Source organism: Parasteatoda tepidariorum, chromosome 9, assembly GCF_043381705.1.
Source record: "Parasteatoda tepidariorum isolate YZ-2023 chromosome 9, CAS_Ptep_4.0, whole genome shotgun sequence".
NCBI classification, from domain to species: Eukaryota; Metazoa; Arthropoda; class Arachnida; order Araneae; family Theridiidae; genus Parasteatoda; species Parasteatoda tepidariorum.
The window spans coordinates 59125400-59143202 of record NC_092212.1 but is presented as its reverse complement, the minus strand read 5'-3'; the positions used below and the strand labels follow the sequence as shown (position 1 = coordinate 59143202).

General features: G+C 28.1%; 1 protein-coding gene across 10 annotated transcripts in view; it reads left to right on the top strand.

Annotated features, from left to right (window-relative positions):
- Positions 1-17803, top strand: part of LOC107451802 (WD repeat-containing protein 76) — a 30666-nt gene that overhangs the window by 9817 nt on the left and 3046 nt on the right. For 7 of the 10 annotated variants that reach the window (XM_016068045.3, XM_016068029.4, XM_043044899.2 and 4 more), the window contains 6 exons: positions 8970-9062; positions 10726-10838; positions 11477-11630; positions 13516-13665; positions 15858-15973; positions 17567-17668. In XM_016068045.3, coding sequence (XP_015923531.1) covers positions 8970-9062; positions 10726-10838; positions 11477-11630; positions 13516-13665; positions 15858-15973; positions 17567-17668 — 728 coding nt within the window. The remainder of the gene's footprint in view (positions 1-8969; positions 9063-10725; positions 10839-11476; positions 11631-13515; positions 13666-15857; positions 15974-17566; positions 17669-17803) is intronic. The other 3 variants (XM_071185229.1, XM_016068037.4, XM_071185227.1) reach the window with 1 other exon arrangement.

The following is a 17803-nucleotide window of genomic DNA, read 5'->3' as shown; positions in this document are numbered from 1 at the left end:
CACCATGTGATTACGAAAGATGAACTCCAAACACTCGTTCACTCGATGAAAAGACGCTGTGAAGCTGTCTTAAAAATTAAGGGTTATCCTACTAAGTATTGATTGTGTAAGTATCACTTTAAAAAAATGCAAATCTAAGATAGATCTTACTATTAATTGCATAACTTTTTTTGTAATACTGTATTTATTATTAAATTCTACATTAAATTACCTTTAATTTGATATATAAACGATTGTATTTAAGTGAAAATTAATATATTCTACATGCACACAAAGTTGAAAAACATGAAACTTTCAAAAAGTGTCCACATTGGCCACCACTGTATGTTTGGAATTTAAACTTAGGGAAACTTAGTTTGTCTCAAACGGTCTTTTCTTCCACCATCCCGGGAAGGGTTTATTCAATTAAAACAACAATAATGAAGATAAACAAATTTGTGAAGGGTGCGTTTTTATGAAAAGATATTTTGTGAAGGGTCCGTTAACGGACCCAAACTTCTTCTGAACAGACACCTGCACATGTTATATGTATACATAGTTATACTTTTAAAATGGTGTTCTATGAAACTAAATAATTTAAATTAAACAGTATAAATAGTGCTAATAAAAAAAATCAAATTCTTATCGCTGTCTGGGCTGCATAATGGTACTAAAACATTTAAGAAAAACATTAAAAATCTCCATGAAAGAAGAAGAAAAAATTCTTTAACAATGGTTTCTGCCAGAATTGACATGGCAAAAATGTAAGTTAATAAAATTGATGTAAAAAGTAATTCCAAAATCGCAAACATTTAAAAGATAGTTCACAATGATTTTTTTTTTTTTTTTTTTTTTNTATATTTTTTTTTTTTTTTTTTTTTGAAATTTCTATTTTAGTAATTGGCTATTTTGTTACAAATTCTGATTTGTAACTGAAAAATTATTTAATGAATGTGGTAATTTTCTTCCTTTTTTTTATTTCACTACTATCATAAATTAATGTATTATGACATGGAAGTTTCGCATTTGAGTAATGACCTTCCAAAGCTCTTAGCTTGCTGAACTAACAATTGTTTTTATTGATACAAATTTTTAGAAGGTATTTAAAACCCCTGTATTTTTCATACAATAGTATTACGATATGCAAATATCGACTCAGTCATTTGACCAGTGACTTTTGGACACAACAATACCATGTATTTTTCCATCAACTTGTCACAGTTCTTGCTACTCATTTCCATGTGATTTTTTGAATCCTTATGTTTCGATATATTATTTTTATGCAGAAATTTGAATTTATATTTGCGCATTTGGGTAATAATTGCGCATTTGGGTAATTTATATTTGACGCCCTGTTTCTTTAATTTTTGTATAATTTTTATAACAGAGATATATTTTTAAAACTATTTTATTACATCTCACACAGCTTAAAATGTACATTTGAGTGACCCCTTTATGGAAACATCTATTTCACATGATTTTGTCATAAATTTATACACAGGGTGGCCACCCACCTGGAAAACCTGGAATTATCAGGGAATTTTTTTATGCTGGAAAAAACCCGGAAATATCAGGGAAATTTGGATAAAAACCTGGAAAAATCAGAGAATTTTAAAGAAAAGCTGGAAATTTTTCTTTGATAATTTTTTTAATTTCACTAATTTAAATTATTTGCTAATTTTCTTAATTTAAATTATTTCATCCATTATACCCACTTTTTTATAACGGAAATGTATCGCCAAACAGTTGAAATTTCATCAACTTAGCAAAATTTGCTCCATTATAGTTCTGTTAAACTAGAATGCCATATAAAATTCTCCCACGGTTGCTAAACAAATGTGGAAACTTTTGATCGCTATGGGAATTTAGGAAAATTTAGGAAAGATTCTGGTGGAAAAAGGGATTAGGATATTAGCTTCTGTTTTTAAATTCTGTCCTTGGGCTGAATCCATTTATGGCTCAAGTTTGTTCTGATGCTTTGATGGATATTTTTTTTCTCGATTTTGACAAAATGTTTTTGTATTTTTAACTTTATAAAATTCTCCAAAAATTAGTTGGTTAAATTTTATGATAATAGATTTTATATCGCACTCTTTTTCTTTTTCTACTCCCATTCAAAGAAATCTGTGAATTATTTTTTCTGAGCAAACCAACGAATCACACATTTTTTTACAATCGCTAACAGCAATGTTTGTCGACAAATTGTTACAATTGTTGCATTAATGGCAATTTTTTCTATTTCATTTTAACCTCTTATAACATATTTTAATTTTAAAAAAANGATAAAGAGGGATAAAACCTGTAAATTTTAAGATTTTTATCTGGAAAACCTGGAAAAATCAGGGAAATTTGAAATCTGATTCGAGTGGCCACCCTGATACAGTTTTGTCATAGTTTTTTTTTTCTCTCCTTTTTTTTTGTGTTCGGTCAATATTGCCTCAGATTTCGATTATTTTTTAAATCTGCACTAATTTTAAAAACAAGTTGTTTTTTTACCGGGACGATGACTCGCGAAATGGATGAAGGTGGGAATATGTAATTTTCTTCAAAATGTGAGAGTATTGCTTATTATAGTAGAAATATATTCTTTTGGATGTTGTTGAGAAAAAAATTTATTACATAAATTTTTATTTTCTTTGCATTTTATAGATGTTACTTTTGCATATTAATGAATAAGGCCTATCCTGCCCATCTAATACATATGCCATAAGCAAACAAGTAAAAAAAAAAATGGATTTGCACAAAATGTTAAAAAAAATTATTATTTATTTTTTATTTTATTTTTTTTTTACAAAATATGGATAGTTAAATTATATAAATGAAAGTTTCATTTGGCAAAAGCTATTGTTTTGTAATTACTATCCCTACCAAAATGCACTCATAGGGGACAGTATAATTACTTAATTATTTGAAAATCTTTGTGTGATTCATTTGATTTTATTATTACATATTTAGTTTCTTTATAATCAGATTTCAAACAATAATAAAAAATAAAAAAACATTGTTAATAAAGATATAAAAACTCAATTTTGACACTTGTTAATTTATGACTGTGTTATTAATAATATTGAGATAAAATTAAAAATGTTTTAATGTTTAGAAAGCTATGAATACATTCTGTTTTGTTCCAAGTATAGTTTGAGTTAAAAAATCAAACTCAAATTCGATTCTGGGGGGATGAATAGAATCAAATTTTCTGTCAATTTAGTTGAATTTGATGTGCTTTTTTGATCCAATTGCTTTAAGTTATAATTTTAGCAACATTAATTTAAATTTTGATTTTTTTTTCATCGATTTTTTGGTCATTTTAAAAAGGATGTGTATTATTCGCAGTTTAAGTTTTAATTACTTGATAACATTTTTTAATTTTAGTTAAATTATATAAATATAGGTGAGGGAAAGAAGAACAAGACTAAAACTTTTACTTTCACTTTCTGGAATGTTTTGATGAGATTACTGAGCTGTTTGGATGAAAAAATTTTATTGGTCGCTGGCGACAAAAGATGTAAAAAAAAATTATGTTTCATGTAATGTAGAGGTGCTCAACCTGCAGCTGGACGACTGTTGTTGTGCATCCCGCAAAAGCTTCTAAACACAAAAAAATATAAAAATTTGAAAAATTTAATTTAATCGCTCATTTGTGTCATTACTTTTTGACATGCTCAATTTACATACATTCTATTATAAATCTGTATTTCTGAATCGCATTTTCCGGCATAATTCCTCTGCAACTTAGCATGGTTTTTGAAAAACCTAATACCTTTAATATATTAAGATACATGAATTTTGAATTTGAGTAATCCCTTTTTGTCCTGCTTTTTCTGCCTATTTCATCTTAAATCCAAGTGATTTTTCAATCCTTTTTTTTGCTGGTTTGTTTATTTGTTTGATTTCAAAAATTCTGATACAAAATATTACAACTTGGCCATTTAAACTTGTTATTAATTATTATTATTTAAAATATTCAATCATTCATTTAATATTTTAACTGCGCACTTTTTGACTCTTTGTTTTACACAGATCGTAAACTAAAACTAATTTTAAAGAGAAAAAGAAAAATTTTTTGAAAGGCAATTTTTGCTACACTTTTCCACATGTTTTTGAAAATGCCAAATTTTTACTTAGAGATCATTACGACACAAGGGTTTCAAATCGCATTTTTTGACATGCTTTGTTTGTACCAATTTAATTGTAACACTAAATTGTTTAAATCCAAATTTTTATTGCTTTGCAATTCCACGTGGTTTTTTAATTTTATTATGAAATGCAAATTTTGAATAAGACGTTTAAATAATTGCTTATTGTCATGTCTTATTCGTACTAATTTCATCATGATTTAAGCAGGGCTGATTGTGCTCCGGAGAAAATCCGGATTTCCAGAATTTTCGCTAGCAGTGATCCGGAAGTTTCCGGAGATTGAAGGTCCACACGTTTCAAAAAATCATTGATCACAGAAGTTTCCGGAAATCAAATTTTCAAAAATGGTGCTTAAAAGCACAGTTTATTTTATTTGTTTGTAAGGGAGCGCCAGAGAGATGCTTTATAAGCTTATATTCATGATTAATATTCATTTTTTATCAGTAAATAGTAGTTATAATCATTAACTCAAGAAAGAAAGACTTATTAGTAAATTTTAATTACTTCTGCAGGTCATCGTAGGTATGTGTAAAATTTTAAATAGATTTCAAGTAAGCTAGGAAATATTGAGAAATAGGAAAAAAACCTTGTTTAAATATTTTTCAATTTAAACTGTTTTTTTTTTTTTTTTTTTCCGGAATTTTGACTTGGGCTCACAATCACCCCTGTTTAAGCAGGGTTTTTTGTTTTGGTGCAATTATTGCAACGTTTTCCATGTGATATTGACGATTCTGTTTTTTTTTCCCCTACTACTCTTATTTTAAACACTACTTTGATTTATTGCCTGATTTAAAAATAAAAAAATTTATGGATTTCAAAACAAAAGTTCCATTTAATATTGATGTTGTAAACTTGCATTCAGTAAAAACTGTATCAGGGGATACTGTTTATCATTAATTCTGTCAAATTATTCTTCACTGTCAAAATTACTTAATTGTTAAGTATAATACTGTTCATTTTATAGTTACTACAAGCTCACCAGTCTCTTGCAAAGTCAAGGGATTAGCTCCCGATGGGATAAAAATCTCAAAATCCGAATTTCAAAACATGATTAATCTGAGCGATATGAGACCTTTTCTTTCTATATGGTACTGAAAAGAGGTGTGGTGAATGAAGACCTATAAGATATTGTCATATGTTATCATATGCAAACAGTGAAAGATAATTACCATATACCTAACATTTGTGACTTTGCATCGCAGTTGCATGGTGCAAAAAGCTATTCTCATTTTGATTTAGAGCCTATCGAGAAATACCTATTAATCTTACAGATGTTCATAAAATGCCTATTTCCACACCTTTTGACCTTTTTGAGAGCTTAGAAATACAATTCCGTTTATGTAATGTTGCTGAAACGTTTCACTGATGAAATAACTCATGATTTTCCTGGAATGTTTTCATTTGTTGACAGTATTTTAATTGCTCCCAAAGATGAAAACGATTATATGTGACAATTACAAGCTCTTTTCTCTAGATTAAGGAATTGTAGAATTTTTATAAATGTATATTTGGAGTGCAATCTATTAAATTTCTAGGATTCCTAGTGTCTGAAAATTGAAACCCTTCCCAAATAAAGTTGAATTTATACAAAAATCCCCATGACCTACCTCTTTAACTCAATTTAAAAAAAATTTAAGAATTTTCAATTTTTATAGACGTTTTCTGCCTTAAGCTTCTTATATCTTCTCCCCATTAAATAAATTGTTAGAGGCTCATACAAATGAACAAACACGAAAAAAATTCCAATAAAACTAAAGAACCTCTTAATTGGGTTGAGCTATCTGAAAAAGCATTTACGGCAACCAGACAAGCTATAGCTGAATTTAGACACCCTATCCCCGGTGTTACTTTTTGTATTTTTACTGATGCATTGAATGTAGCGGTAGGTTGCTCTTTCATGCAATTACAAAGTAATCGATGAGAGCCCATTGCTTTTTTATCAGAAAAATTGGTCCACATATGATCAAGAATTATTGGCCATCTATTAGGCAATTAAAGAGTTCGGACATATGCCTGAGAGTAGAGTTTTTACGATCTAGGCAGATCAGCTTCCTCATCTCGACTTCATTAAACCAATTTTTCACTGTTACACACCATATTAAAGGCCCTGGTAGCATTGTAGCTTATGTTTTATCGAGAAGAGAAATAAACTCTATTTCACTGGCACATCTTAATTTTAAAGCATTATCAGAAGAGCAACTTGTTACAAAACTTGAAAAATTTACTTTCCCAGTCGCCACCAACTTTAAATTAACCAAAACATTATTTTCCCTTAGAAGATGTTACACTTTACTGTAATTTTGATATAGGCACACCTCGACCTTTTATGCTGGAATCATGCCTCACTGTTGTTCTTAGCCATATACTTATTTTTCTCATCCAGGTGTTTCAGTAACATCTAAAATGATATCATAAAGATTCCTTTCACCCAATATGCATAAATTTGTTATAATTCATGGACACACTAAGTGAAAAAAATGGTACTTTTGCAGTGGCAGATGCTAGATTTGTCACCTATCCATATAGACTTTATAGAACTTCTCGAGATTTCTGGTGGTTATCAGTATTGTATGACCAATATTGGTCGATTTACAAGATGGGCAGAAGTGATCCCCTCTAAGGACATGACAGCTATTACTACTTGTAAATCACTCGTTAATAGGTGAATTTCTTGCTCCTGGTGCCCAATTACCATTACTACTACTGATCAAGGGAAATATTTTGAATCCAAACTATTCCAAAATTTTACTGATGTTCTTGGAACACATAAAATTAGTAGTAATAGCAATCATCCGATTTCCAATGGAATCATAGAAAGATTCCATCGTTATTTGAAAATTATTATTATGGCTCATAATACAAAGAAATTATCAGAAATTTTACCCGTTGTTTTGCTTGCTATACCTTCAGCCATTAAGTCTGAACAATGCCTTGAAGGCTTAACTCTTGTATAGCTCTACACTCAGACATTTTGAACTGTGCTAACACTCTAACATCACCAACAGAAAATTTTGTAGCAAAACTTAAGCACACAATAAATACTATAAGTCCTGTTTCATTAATTCATCATGGCAAACTTCCTTTTTTATGTACATCAATCTTTACAAATTTGTTCTGATATATTTTTACAAATTGATGGTGTAAAACTAGCTTTAACTCCTCCGTAGACCGGACCTCATTTAGTAATGGAACATTCAGATAAAACATTTCTCATAAAACTTAATGGCAAATGTACTACCGTCTCAATTGATAGAGTTAAATCTGCTTTTCAAATTTCAAACAGTATAAAATCAAATCATTCACCTTCAGGATTTAATTCATTATTGCTTGCGAATGAAAAACTTGTTACTATTTCCAGATCAGACGGCAGGTTGTGCACCCCTAATTTAAGGAAATTGTAATTGTTCAATATCTTTGGTATTTTTATTTTAATGAAGTTAAAGATAAACTATATGTGTTTTTTTGTGAAAGTTGAAAGCATGAGCTGTAAGATAAATTAATAATAGATAAAGTTTTTCTGGGTTTGATTGATTACAAAAGAAGTTCAGATTTTTTTGTGAAATCCATTTCGGTGACATCGTTACATTCAACTTATTTTTGCATTCAACTTGCTTGGATGACCTCGTGAACTACCAAGTGTTCAGTTCTCTCTTTTTTTTTTCATTGTTAGTGTATCACGCGTTGGTCACGATGTCATTCCTTATTTGTAATGCAGTGAGTGATACTTAAGTCTAAGTTGATGATTGTAATATTGTATTCCTTCTTTTCGTTGTCTTTCAGTTGCTTGTTCCGCAGAGTGTGTTTATTTATCTGTATCAGTATATCTATTTTTTCTATATGTAGTATCTGTGTTTAACTAATTTATGTTAAATAAACTATGAAAATTTTGTTTTTGCCTTAATGAGAGCTTGTATTAATTCACTCTGACCTATTTGGTGGTCCTGGGCAAAGAGAAAATAACTGCATTCTTTTAGTGTTAATGGTGAAATTCTTTGGTGGTCCTAGACAAAAAGAAAATAACTCCATTCTTTTGGCATTGATGGTAAAATTCTTTTGTTATTGTTATTCTTTAGTGTGCGTGCACATTTGGTTGATGTCTCATTGTGTATTTTAAGTGAAAAATGCTGATAATTTAAAAAGATTACAAACTTGACCTCAGATGTCATTTAAATTCTTTAATATCTTTGTTTTCGTGATCTATTATATTTTAAAAAAGCATCCAAATTCCCTTAATTTTTTTAGTACAGTAGGGAACCGATTATCCGGAACGATCGGGACCATCGCTATTCCGGATAACTGATTATTCCGGTTTTCTGAATCGCTGCAAAAAGCCGTTTTTTTTTTACTGTTAAACCCAACTAAAAAAAAAAAAATATTGAAAATAATCTTAAAAAGAAGAAAAAACTATGAAGTAATACACTAATGATTATTTCCAAAATGATGGTAATGTAAACATCTTTCAAAATCGAAAGAAAAATCCTAAAATCCTATGAGGGAAAAAAAAAAAAAATTTAAATGGCGGGAAAATGTATCGAATTTCGTTACGGTTTTTTGGTTTTCCGGTTTTCTGATTTCCGGATAACGGGTTCTGTACTGTATATATATTAAAAATTTTTGTTCCGAATGTCTGTTAGTTTGTTACTTTATTTTGAATGTAATATTTAGTTTAAGATGAACGTTTGACTTAAATTAAATGTTATTCTTTTTTAAGGCTTGCAAACTTTGTTTGTAACCACCAATTCCAAAGTTTTGTAACAGTTTGCATAATCTATGTTGTTGTAAATGCCAATTATGTCACTATAAAATTACGCAAAATTTTTGTTACATTTAGACATTAGTAAAACATTTTTCAGATTAAATTAAAATATCGAAAATTGAAGAAAATACACCGAAGTCCACTAGCATATAGTAAACCTTTGGATGTATCATATAGCAAAGCTGTTACAGTAAGTGCAATTTAATAGAAATTTATAATTTTTAGTATTTGCTAGTAATAATAGAACAATAATAATAGGTAATTATTATCGAACATAAGCTAACGACAACAAAAAAACAGACATTGTTTTATGTATAATGAATAAGATTTATTATTGCATAAAATTCCATAAATTGTATAGAAAGAAAAATATTGGATTATCTGCTATTCAAAAAAATGTGTTTTAGGATGTTTAAAAGTTCCATGAGGTTTGTAGTTGTCCTGATTTTTGTGTGTGTGTATTTAAATTTTCCCTTTACTAAGAATACAAATGTAATTTTAAGAAAAATCTCTTTGCTGAATCAAAAAAAATTTCGATTTAACATCTTTTCATTTTAATTAAATATGTTAATAGAATCGCAATATTCTATGTTTAGACTCAAAGACCATCTCTTAATTATATACATGGTTCAGGCATACAACTTTACTGGCAGAATTTCTTGTTTCAAACTTTTTGGAAATTTTATTAAAAAGAAAAATTAATCATTTCACATTATCAAATTTTCATGATGATGAATTCAGAGGTCTTACTCTTTTTTGTTACTTCTAGAAATTACAACAAAAAAGATCTTGTAGGGTTAAGTTTTTGTAGTTTAGTAATTATTGATGTATATTAATTATTATTACTTTTTTTTAATTTTTCGTTTGCATTTTTCAAAAGTAATCTTACATCTATGTATACCATTCCAAAAATGACAGGATTGTTTCTTTGGTTTCTATCAAGATCAAAGAAATTATAAAAATAAATTAATTAAGCATATTTAAAAAATAATTAAAGCACTACTATATGTACAAACATCCACTTTTATTTTAGTTTGTGCTACTAAAAAAAAGCTTTCTAAAATTACACATTTATACTTTTAGAAAGGATTAAGATTATAAATAATCTGAATATAGTCTGATGTACAGATTTTTTATTAAATTACACGTCGATTTAATGCTTCAGATTTCTAAATCACTATATATACTTACATGTTGCTGATGTTGCAAATATTTTGAATTATATTCATCAGGGGTCTGTCCAGACATTTTGTGAAAGGTCCATTTTTCATGAAATTGTGAAAAAATTACATTCTTTCAACCAGGGTCCACTTTTATGAATTTGCTCAAATAGGGTCCGTTATTGCAAAAACAAAAATTTTTTTAAGGAGTTTTTAAATTGTATAGACATACAAGATTATGCTCAACACTGTAAAATTGTAATTAAAAAAAATTAAATTTTAAAAAATAAACAACAATTGCTCCTTCTAAATTAGAGATGCAACATACAAATATTTGGTATTTAGCCTATACTGCTGAACGCAGAATATTAATTTTGGACGAATAATGGAAGAATCGTCTGCCGAAGACAAAACTTAATTAGTTTACATCCATCTTTCTTCTTTTCTGCCCTGGAAAGGGTTTATTCGATTAACAAAATAATAATGAAGATAAACGAATTTGTGAAGGGTCCGATTAAAAGAAAAATCATTTTGTGAAGGGTCAGTTTTTAAGTTAAAATCTTTTGCGAAAGGTCCGTTAACGGACCCAAATTTCTTCTAAACAGACCCCTGTTCATTAAAAGACATTGTCATATATGTGTATCATTTTGTACTTATTTAAAACTGTATAATAAGATTCAATCTATTTTCTAGAAACTACCATCTACTTATCCATTTGAGGAAGCCATTTCAACGAAAGATGATTGTTCAGAATTTATCAACAATTTTGATTTTACCATGGTAGACGATATAAAGTATAACCTAGAGTAAGTTTTGTTACACTTTTATTTTCTGTATTATATTTAATTAATTTTTATAATTACAATAATTATGTTATTAGCTATCTGCAGGATTTATTAAAGTGAGTCCAACCAATTAATTAATTTTTGGCAAACATTGAGCAATTTTTTTTAATCTTTTGAAAGTTTCTCCTAAAAAAAACAATCTCTCTATCTGAATATTATAAAGTTATCTTTTAACAGTCTTATCTTTCGAACATTTTATTTAATATATTCATAGTAATATATTCATAGTACCAATTGTAATTCTTCTTACTTTTTGTCAAATTTATGTATCTTCACTATTTAAGTTTTTAAAAATTAGTACATTATTTTTAGTTTATGACGTTAATAAAGGAACAATAAACTCTGAATAACTAAATTCTATCATTAGATCAAAGAATATTCAGATTGTTACTATTTGAAACCAAAATCCTACCTAGGTATGTGCAAAGAAGTTTTATAATCAGATTAAAAGGGTTGTTATATTGTTTGTATTTTTTACTTCCCCAGACTGCATATAATGTAAAGATGTCATACTTCATATTCACAGCACACTGTATTTTTAAATTTACTCTGTGTCAGTCACAATGCTCTTTCCTTGATATAGTTTTTTTCCTTCTTAGTTATGCATCGAATTTTAAACACATGAAAATTGGAGAATCAAATGTAGCCAAACTTGTTCCAACTAGAATAACATCCATGGCTATACATCCTGCATCTGATAAAGTTATGGTTATTGCCGGAAGCAAATATGGCCATTTGGGTTTTTGGAATGTGGTAATAAATCACTTTTATATCTAGTAACATTTTTATCTATATTTCGTCTTGATTTGTTGTTGGACAATTCTAAAAGTAACTTGCTTAATTATTATGAATTTAAAATTAATGTTTTAGGGACAATTTGATCCTTTTTTTATTTTCCAACTTATCTTTTGTGGTTTGCTTGTCCCCTATGCCAGAACAAGATGCCGACTGAGGCATTATTTTATATTTACTATACTGTTCTAACTAATTGGGACAAATGAAAAAAAAGTGATTTATTGAAACTTTAGCTTTTAATCATTACATACCTTAAGTTACATTGATACACGTCTGTAATAATATGAAGTATGTCCTCCTTTAGCAGATATGACTTCAAGAACACGTTTTGGCATTGATTTCACTAGTGTAGCGTACATGTTCTTGACTTCGTTGTGGAACCATACTTGAAAAGCATTTTTTATCATTTGTTCTGCTGTCGTGCAATTCATCTTGGCTAAGCGATTTTTTAGAATATGCCACATATTCAGAATGGGATTTAGGTCTGGTGAATTACCAGGCCAATCAAGCACTTTTATTTTGTTTTCTCGCATGAAATTCTGAACCAGTTTGAAATTGTGACAAGGGGCCAAATCATGTTGAAATGTTTCCATGAATGGAACAATCCTACTATGTAATATATCGATGTATTTGGCTGAATTCATCATGCCTTTTAGAGGCGCTAAGCTTCCAGTGCTATTTGTTGTGAAGAAACCCCAAAACATTTGTTTAGAAAGGTGTTTTACAGTCTGTTAGATATGATCTGGTCTAAGACTTTATAACTGGTTTGAAGCGGTTCGGGACATCACTGGCAATCCCATACCAACTCGAATGAGAAAATCTTGCTTGTCCCAATTAATTCGAACACTATAGTATATCAATCAGCATGGTCCTTATAGCTCAGTTGTTTAAAGTGTAATAAAACAAAGTTCCTCCGAAGGTATTCTTTTATATTAATCAGTTGCAAGGATGGCCTCTTTGATTAGTTGATTAGAACATCTTTCAAATAAAACAAAGTTCCTACAAAAGCATTATTTTACATTTATATTGATCAGTTGATTAGAGTGTCATACTGACAATACAAAAGTCGTGGATTAGATCTCTCTCCTTTGGAACAACTTGCATGATTCATAATTTGTGACAGTCTTCATTATTGTGCTTCACCTATGCTATATTTTACTGATGACATTTTTAATTAGTTTCAAATATGTAAATATTCCGTTTTATAGAAACTTTTCTCAAATAAATGTTTACTGTTTGTACCAAATTTACAAAGACAAAAAATATTGAGATTAAAAAAAATTTTTTTCTTTTCCTTAGCGAATCCTTAAATAAAAAAAGTATAAAATAAAATAATTGAAAAAAATTTCAATGATTTCTTATGAAAAAGTACGAAATAAATTATCGGATTGAAAAAGAAGTTATAATATAAGTTCATTTTAAAGAAAGCAGGTAAAAAGCCAGCAGTTAATTTGATGTTTTTATCGTTATTTGAAAGCCATCGACTTTGCATCTGTTTTCAATTTCAAAATTCCATAAGAAATTCTTGCAACACATTTTAAGATAAACTTTATATGAAAAGAATGCAAGATCTGGAAAATTAACTGAGGCTATATCAACTTTATTCTTAATTTACTCCCAATATTTTTTTATACAAAGCCAGAGAAATTATCATTTTCAACAATATGAGTTAAAATTTGAAAAACAAATATAGCTTTGGTTTTTATATACTATAACTTTATTCCCTAACAGTTACATTTATCCTTTATTAATAAACATCCTTTATCCTTTCTTTTATTAATTATTATCTGAAGTTTATTGTTAGATTATTGCTTCCTAATTTATTTATTTATTTTTTACTTAGACTTCTAGCTTACACCCAATCCTGTTTCTACCTCATACCGGTGGTATTACAAACGTGAAAGTCAATCCTTATAATTCGCTACAAGTAATCTCTTCTAGCTATGATGGTACATTACGGTGTGGTGATATGGAAAAGAAATCATTCAATCAGGTATAGGTATTTCACACTTACAGCAATGTTAGATATTCTTTTAAGCCAATTAAACTTTTATTTTTTTGTGAGTAAAGTGAACCATTATTTTTGCTTAACTGAATTTTGAAGTGAGCAAGTTAGATTGAAATTTAATCATGAGCGCTCATCATTGATTAGTAAATGATTAGGACTCATAAAGATCAAATATATTTTATAAATGTTAAAAAAAGAACATAAATCTATTAGGGTAAATTTAATGAGAAGGGTTTTACTCACATTTAACTAATATATGTGGCAATATATGGTGTGCCAAGAAGAAAGAAGTAGCATCTGGTATTAGTGTTCCTAAAATACTGGTGGTAACTAAATTCAATGTTCACTCTAAGCGTTTTTAGATGGGCGGCCCGCCATGCCTGCCCTTTTTAAAAAACACTGCCTTTTTATTTATAATTAATTAACTGTTTAAATAAAAATTACCCACTGATATAACTATTTGTGTTTATAGGTTTAATTCTGATTTCTGTTACAAAAATTAACTTTATTGGGATTTTTCCCAACTGGTTAAATTTTCATGAGTTTCTGTTTTTTTCTGGGTGAGGTATATTTATAAATTTTTTAAAGTGATTTTAATTTTAAGAAATGCACCTTTAAATGTTCATTTTCTCATAATTTTCAGTTAAAAATGTAGGAAAAAGCTTTTTTTTATTTTATTTTATTTTATTTTTTTTTTTTGCAAAACAATTTGTACACAGAATTGTCTTTTAGCATACCTTTAATTATTTTTATAAACTACCTTTAATTATTTTTATAAACTACAAACTTTTCTCTTATTTTGATAATGAGTGAGAATTACTTTTTAAAACACGCATATTAAATAGCATAAGAGAGTAGTTTAAAAATTATTGAGAATCAAGTTCCATTATTACATAATATTACACATTTTGAGACATTTTTATGGTGTTAAGTGAATGCCCTTTCAATTCTTAAGGAGAACTCTGCTAAATTAAAATTTTTATTCCTTCCAAAAATCTCGTTACTGATTTAAAACCAAGAAAAACAGAAATAGTTGGATAAAGAAACACCACACAACTACCATGCAATGTTTTTTTTTTTTTTTTTGCTGTTACGTTGGAACAAAATAATATTTTCCATGATTGCAGTTTCCAACAAGTGCAATATTATTATTGAGAATTAAGTTTGCAACTAGCTATAGTTGAAAGTTTGGTAAAATAGAGGAAACAAATTATTTAATACATTAATGTTTTGAATTTAAATGGAACCAAAAATAAACTTGAATTGTATAATGTAAAGGGAAATTAAGATAATTTGTAATGAAATATTTCAAGAATGTTATTTGTTGATGCCTGCAATGAGCCTAATAAAATAATTCAGAAGAATATGCAATTTAATGTGTATACCTATAAATATTTTTTCATTATTACTGTTTATTTATTAAAATTGAAGTTTTTTATTTTTATAACCTTTTTATAGTGTAGCATATAACCTTTTTTTAATGTAACATGACTTTTCAACAACTGGAACAAACTAATATAACTTAAAATAGCAGATAAAAAATTTTTATGCATTTTAATAAATAAATATTTGAGATACTAAGTTATGTCTGCAAAAATTCTGTATCTTAAGTTTTGCATAATAATAAGATTATTTCATTCTCGACACTTTTTATACGAGTTTTACAATTGTTTATAACGAAATTCGGTTACATAAAAAGTTTTTGACAAAGATGAAGTCATGATTCTCCATAAAGATTTTCTGATCTGTTATTAAATGTATTTCATATTAACTAGGTTTAGCTACAATATTTCAAAGATATCGTTTTTCATTCCAAATGTATGTTATTATCACATAAGAAATTAATTTCATAAATAATAAATGAAAGTATCGAATAATTTTTGACAAAAATTCAATTTATTCAGTAACTTATTCCTTAGATTTGCTAAGTTTAACAAACATTCTGAAGATAAATTACTAAATGAAACTTCCATTAGAAGAAATTTTCATTAAAGATTTGGTTGAACTGATCCTTGAATTCTGACCATTTTTTATGTAGTTCCAATTTCTTTTTATATTCCGTGCTCTGTATTTGATTTTTAAACAATTTTCAATACATATGTCAAACATTGTTTGCTAATTCTTTAAGTAAATATTTTTCTCTTTAACTCTTATTTTATTTTTTACATTCTTTGCAGATTTATGATGTTTCAGATGAAACTTCTTGTACATATTTCGATTTTGTTGGTGCCACTACACTTCTTGTTTCTCAAAGAAATGGGAATGTTTCTGTAATTGATGTCCGTAATGAAAGGTATCTACATTTTTTTAGTAATCTGATTGTAACAATAGGGAACTGATTATCCGGAACGATCGGGACCATCGATATTTCGGTTTTCTGCATCACTACAAAAAGCCGTTTTTTTATTGTCAAACCCAACTAGAAAAATATATAGAAATAATCTTAAAAAGAAGAAAAAAACGATAAAGTACTAATGATTTTTTCTAAAATGATGGTAAGGTAAACATCTTCTAAAAAAGAAAAAAAAATCCTAAAATCTCATAAGGAAAAAAAAAAATGTTTTTTTTTTAATGGCTGGAAAATTTATTTAATTCTGTTGCGGTTTTCTGATTTCCGGATGAGAGGTTCTGTACTGTATTATATATTATTTACAATTAATAATAATTTTAAGTTATATCTGTCTGAAATATCCAGCAAATTTTGTGTCTACTATTGTTCTTGCAACTTAGAAATACTAAATAATTGCTTGAATTGATTTTTTTCAAGTTGTTCCACTAAACTATGAATGCTGGTCTTATGAATAATTAGGAGTAAATTTGTTATCACAATTATAAGGTACAGGATATAAAAACTTTACATGCTATTTTTTTGTAGAACCATTTCAATATTGCCATTTTATTATGGAGTTATGTCACCATGCTTTTTGATACTTTGAATATAAAAGAAAATGCATAGATTTGTATGATAGGAAGAATAACTCAATAGTATATGTTTTTAACTCCCCACTCTATTTTTTTAAGAAAAAAATGCCAAAAAAAGTTAACCCAATATGCATTTATTCAAGCTGCTTTTGAGTATCGGGGTTTAGTCTCTTAACATATAGTACAGTTTTCAAATTATCGAGGTATCATGTTAATTACCCTCTCTAACTATAAGCCAGAAAGAAAAATTGATCATTTTATTTATTGTTGTGCTAAAGGCAGTTTTAAAAAGTTATATTTCTAAGTTTTAAAATCCTGTAATCCTCATCATTTAGTACTTGAAAATGAATAATTGACTTCGATAGAAGATTTCAATGCCTTGAAATAATTTGAGTTTTACTTTATCAAATGTACAAAGCTTCTGTCAAATTTTAATCTAGTTAGTTTTCTTAAGAAAATAATTGCCTTGACCTAAATCATCAGAAGTTTTAGTGACAGGGGTCTGTCTAGGTTTTTCTGAAAGATACCTATTTTGTGAAAATTTTGACAATTTGTGAAAAATTAAAAATTATATTAAAAAGTCAACACAAAAAAATGGTAAAAATATAGATTTATCGTTTTTTAAGGGATACAAAAATAAAATTTTAAGAAAAAGTATTTTGTGAAACTACCGTTTTTCCAAAGTTGAATTTGTGAAACTACCGTTTTACCTAAAATTGAATTTGTGAAGGTACCGCTAAACGGTAGTAAATTCGGCCTGGACAGATCCCTGAGTGAGCTTAAAAACAGTTTACTAAAAGTCTCAATTTGAACATTCTCAAATTTTGTACAAATTTAGAGCACAAGAAAACTAGTTAGTTCCTTTGTATATATCAATGCAGGTGTAGCCTGATAAAATTGTTACATTACCTAAATGTGTTAAAATAGTTTTATTTATGCTGTTATTAATATTAAAATTTCTCAGTCTCAATAGTGAGAAAAAACATGAATGCCATGACTACTCGGTGAAAACTGTACATGTTCATCCTGGAAATAAGAATTTGTTTCTGACTGCTGACAGTAAAGGGTATGTAATGTTTATTTATATTTTTAATCACAAAGAATCTTAGCTCAATTACAAATTTTTTGTTGCTTATGTTGAATTTTCCATTGCCTGGCAGGCAATACAGTGGTTTAAAACCAAACTTTTATTACAATTTTC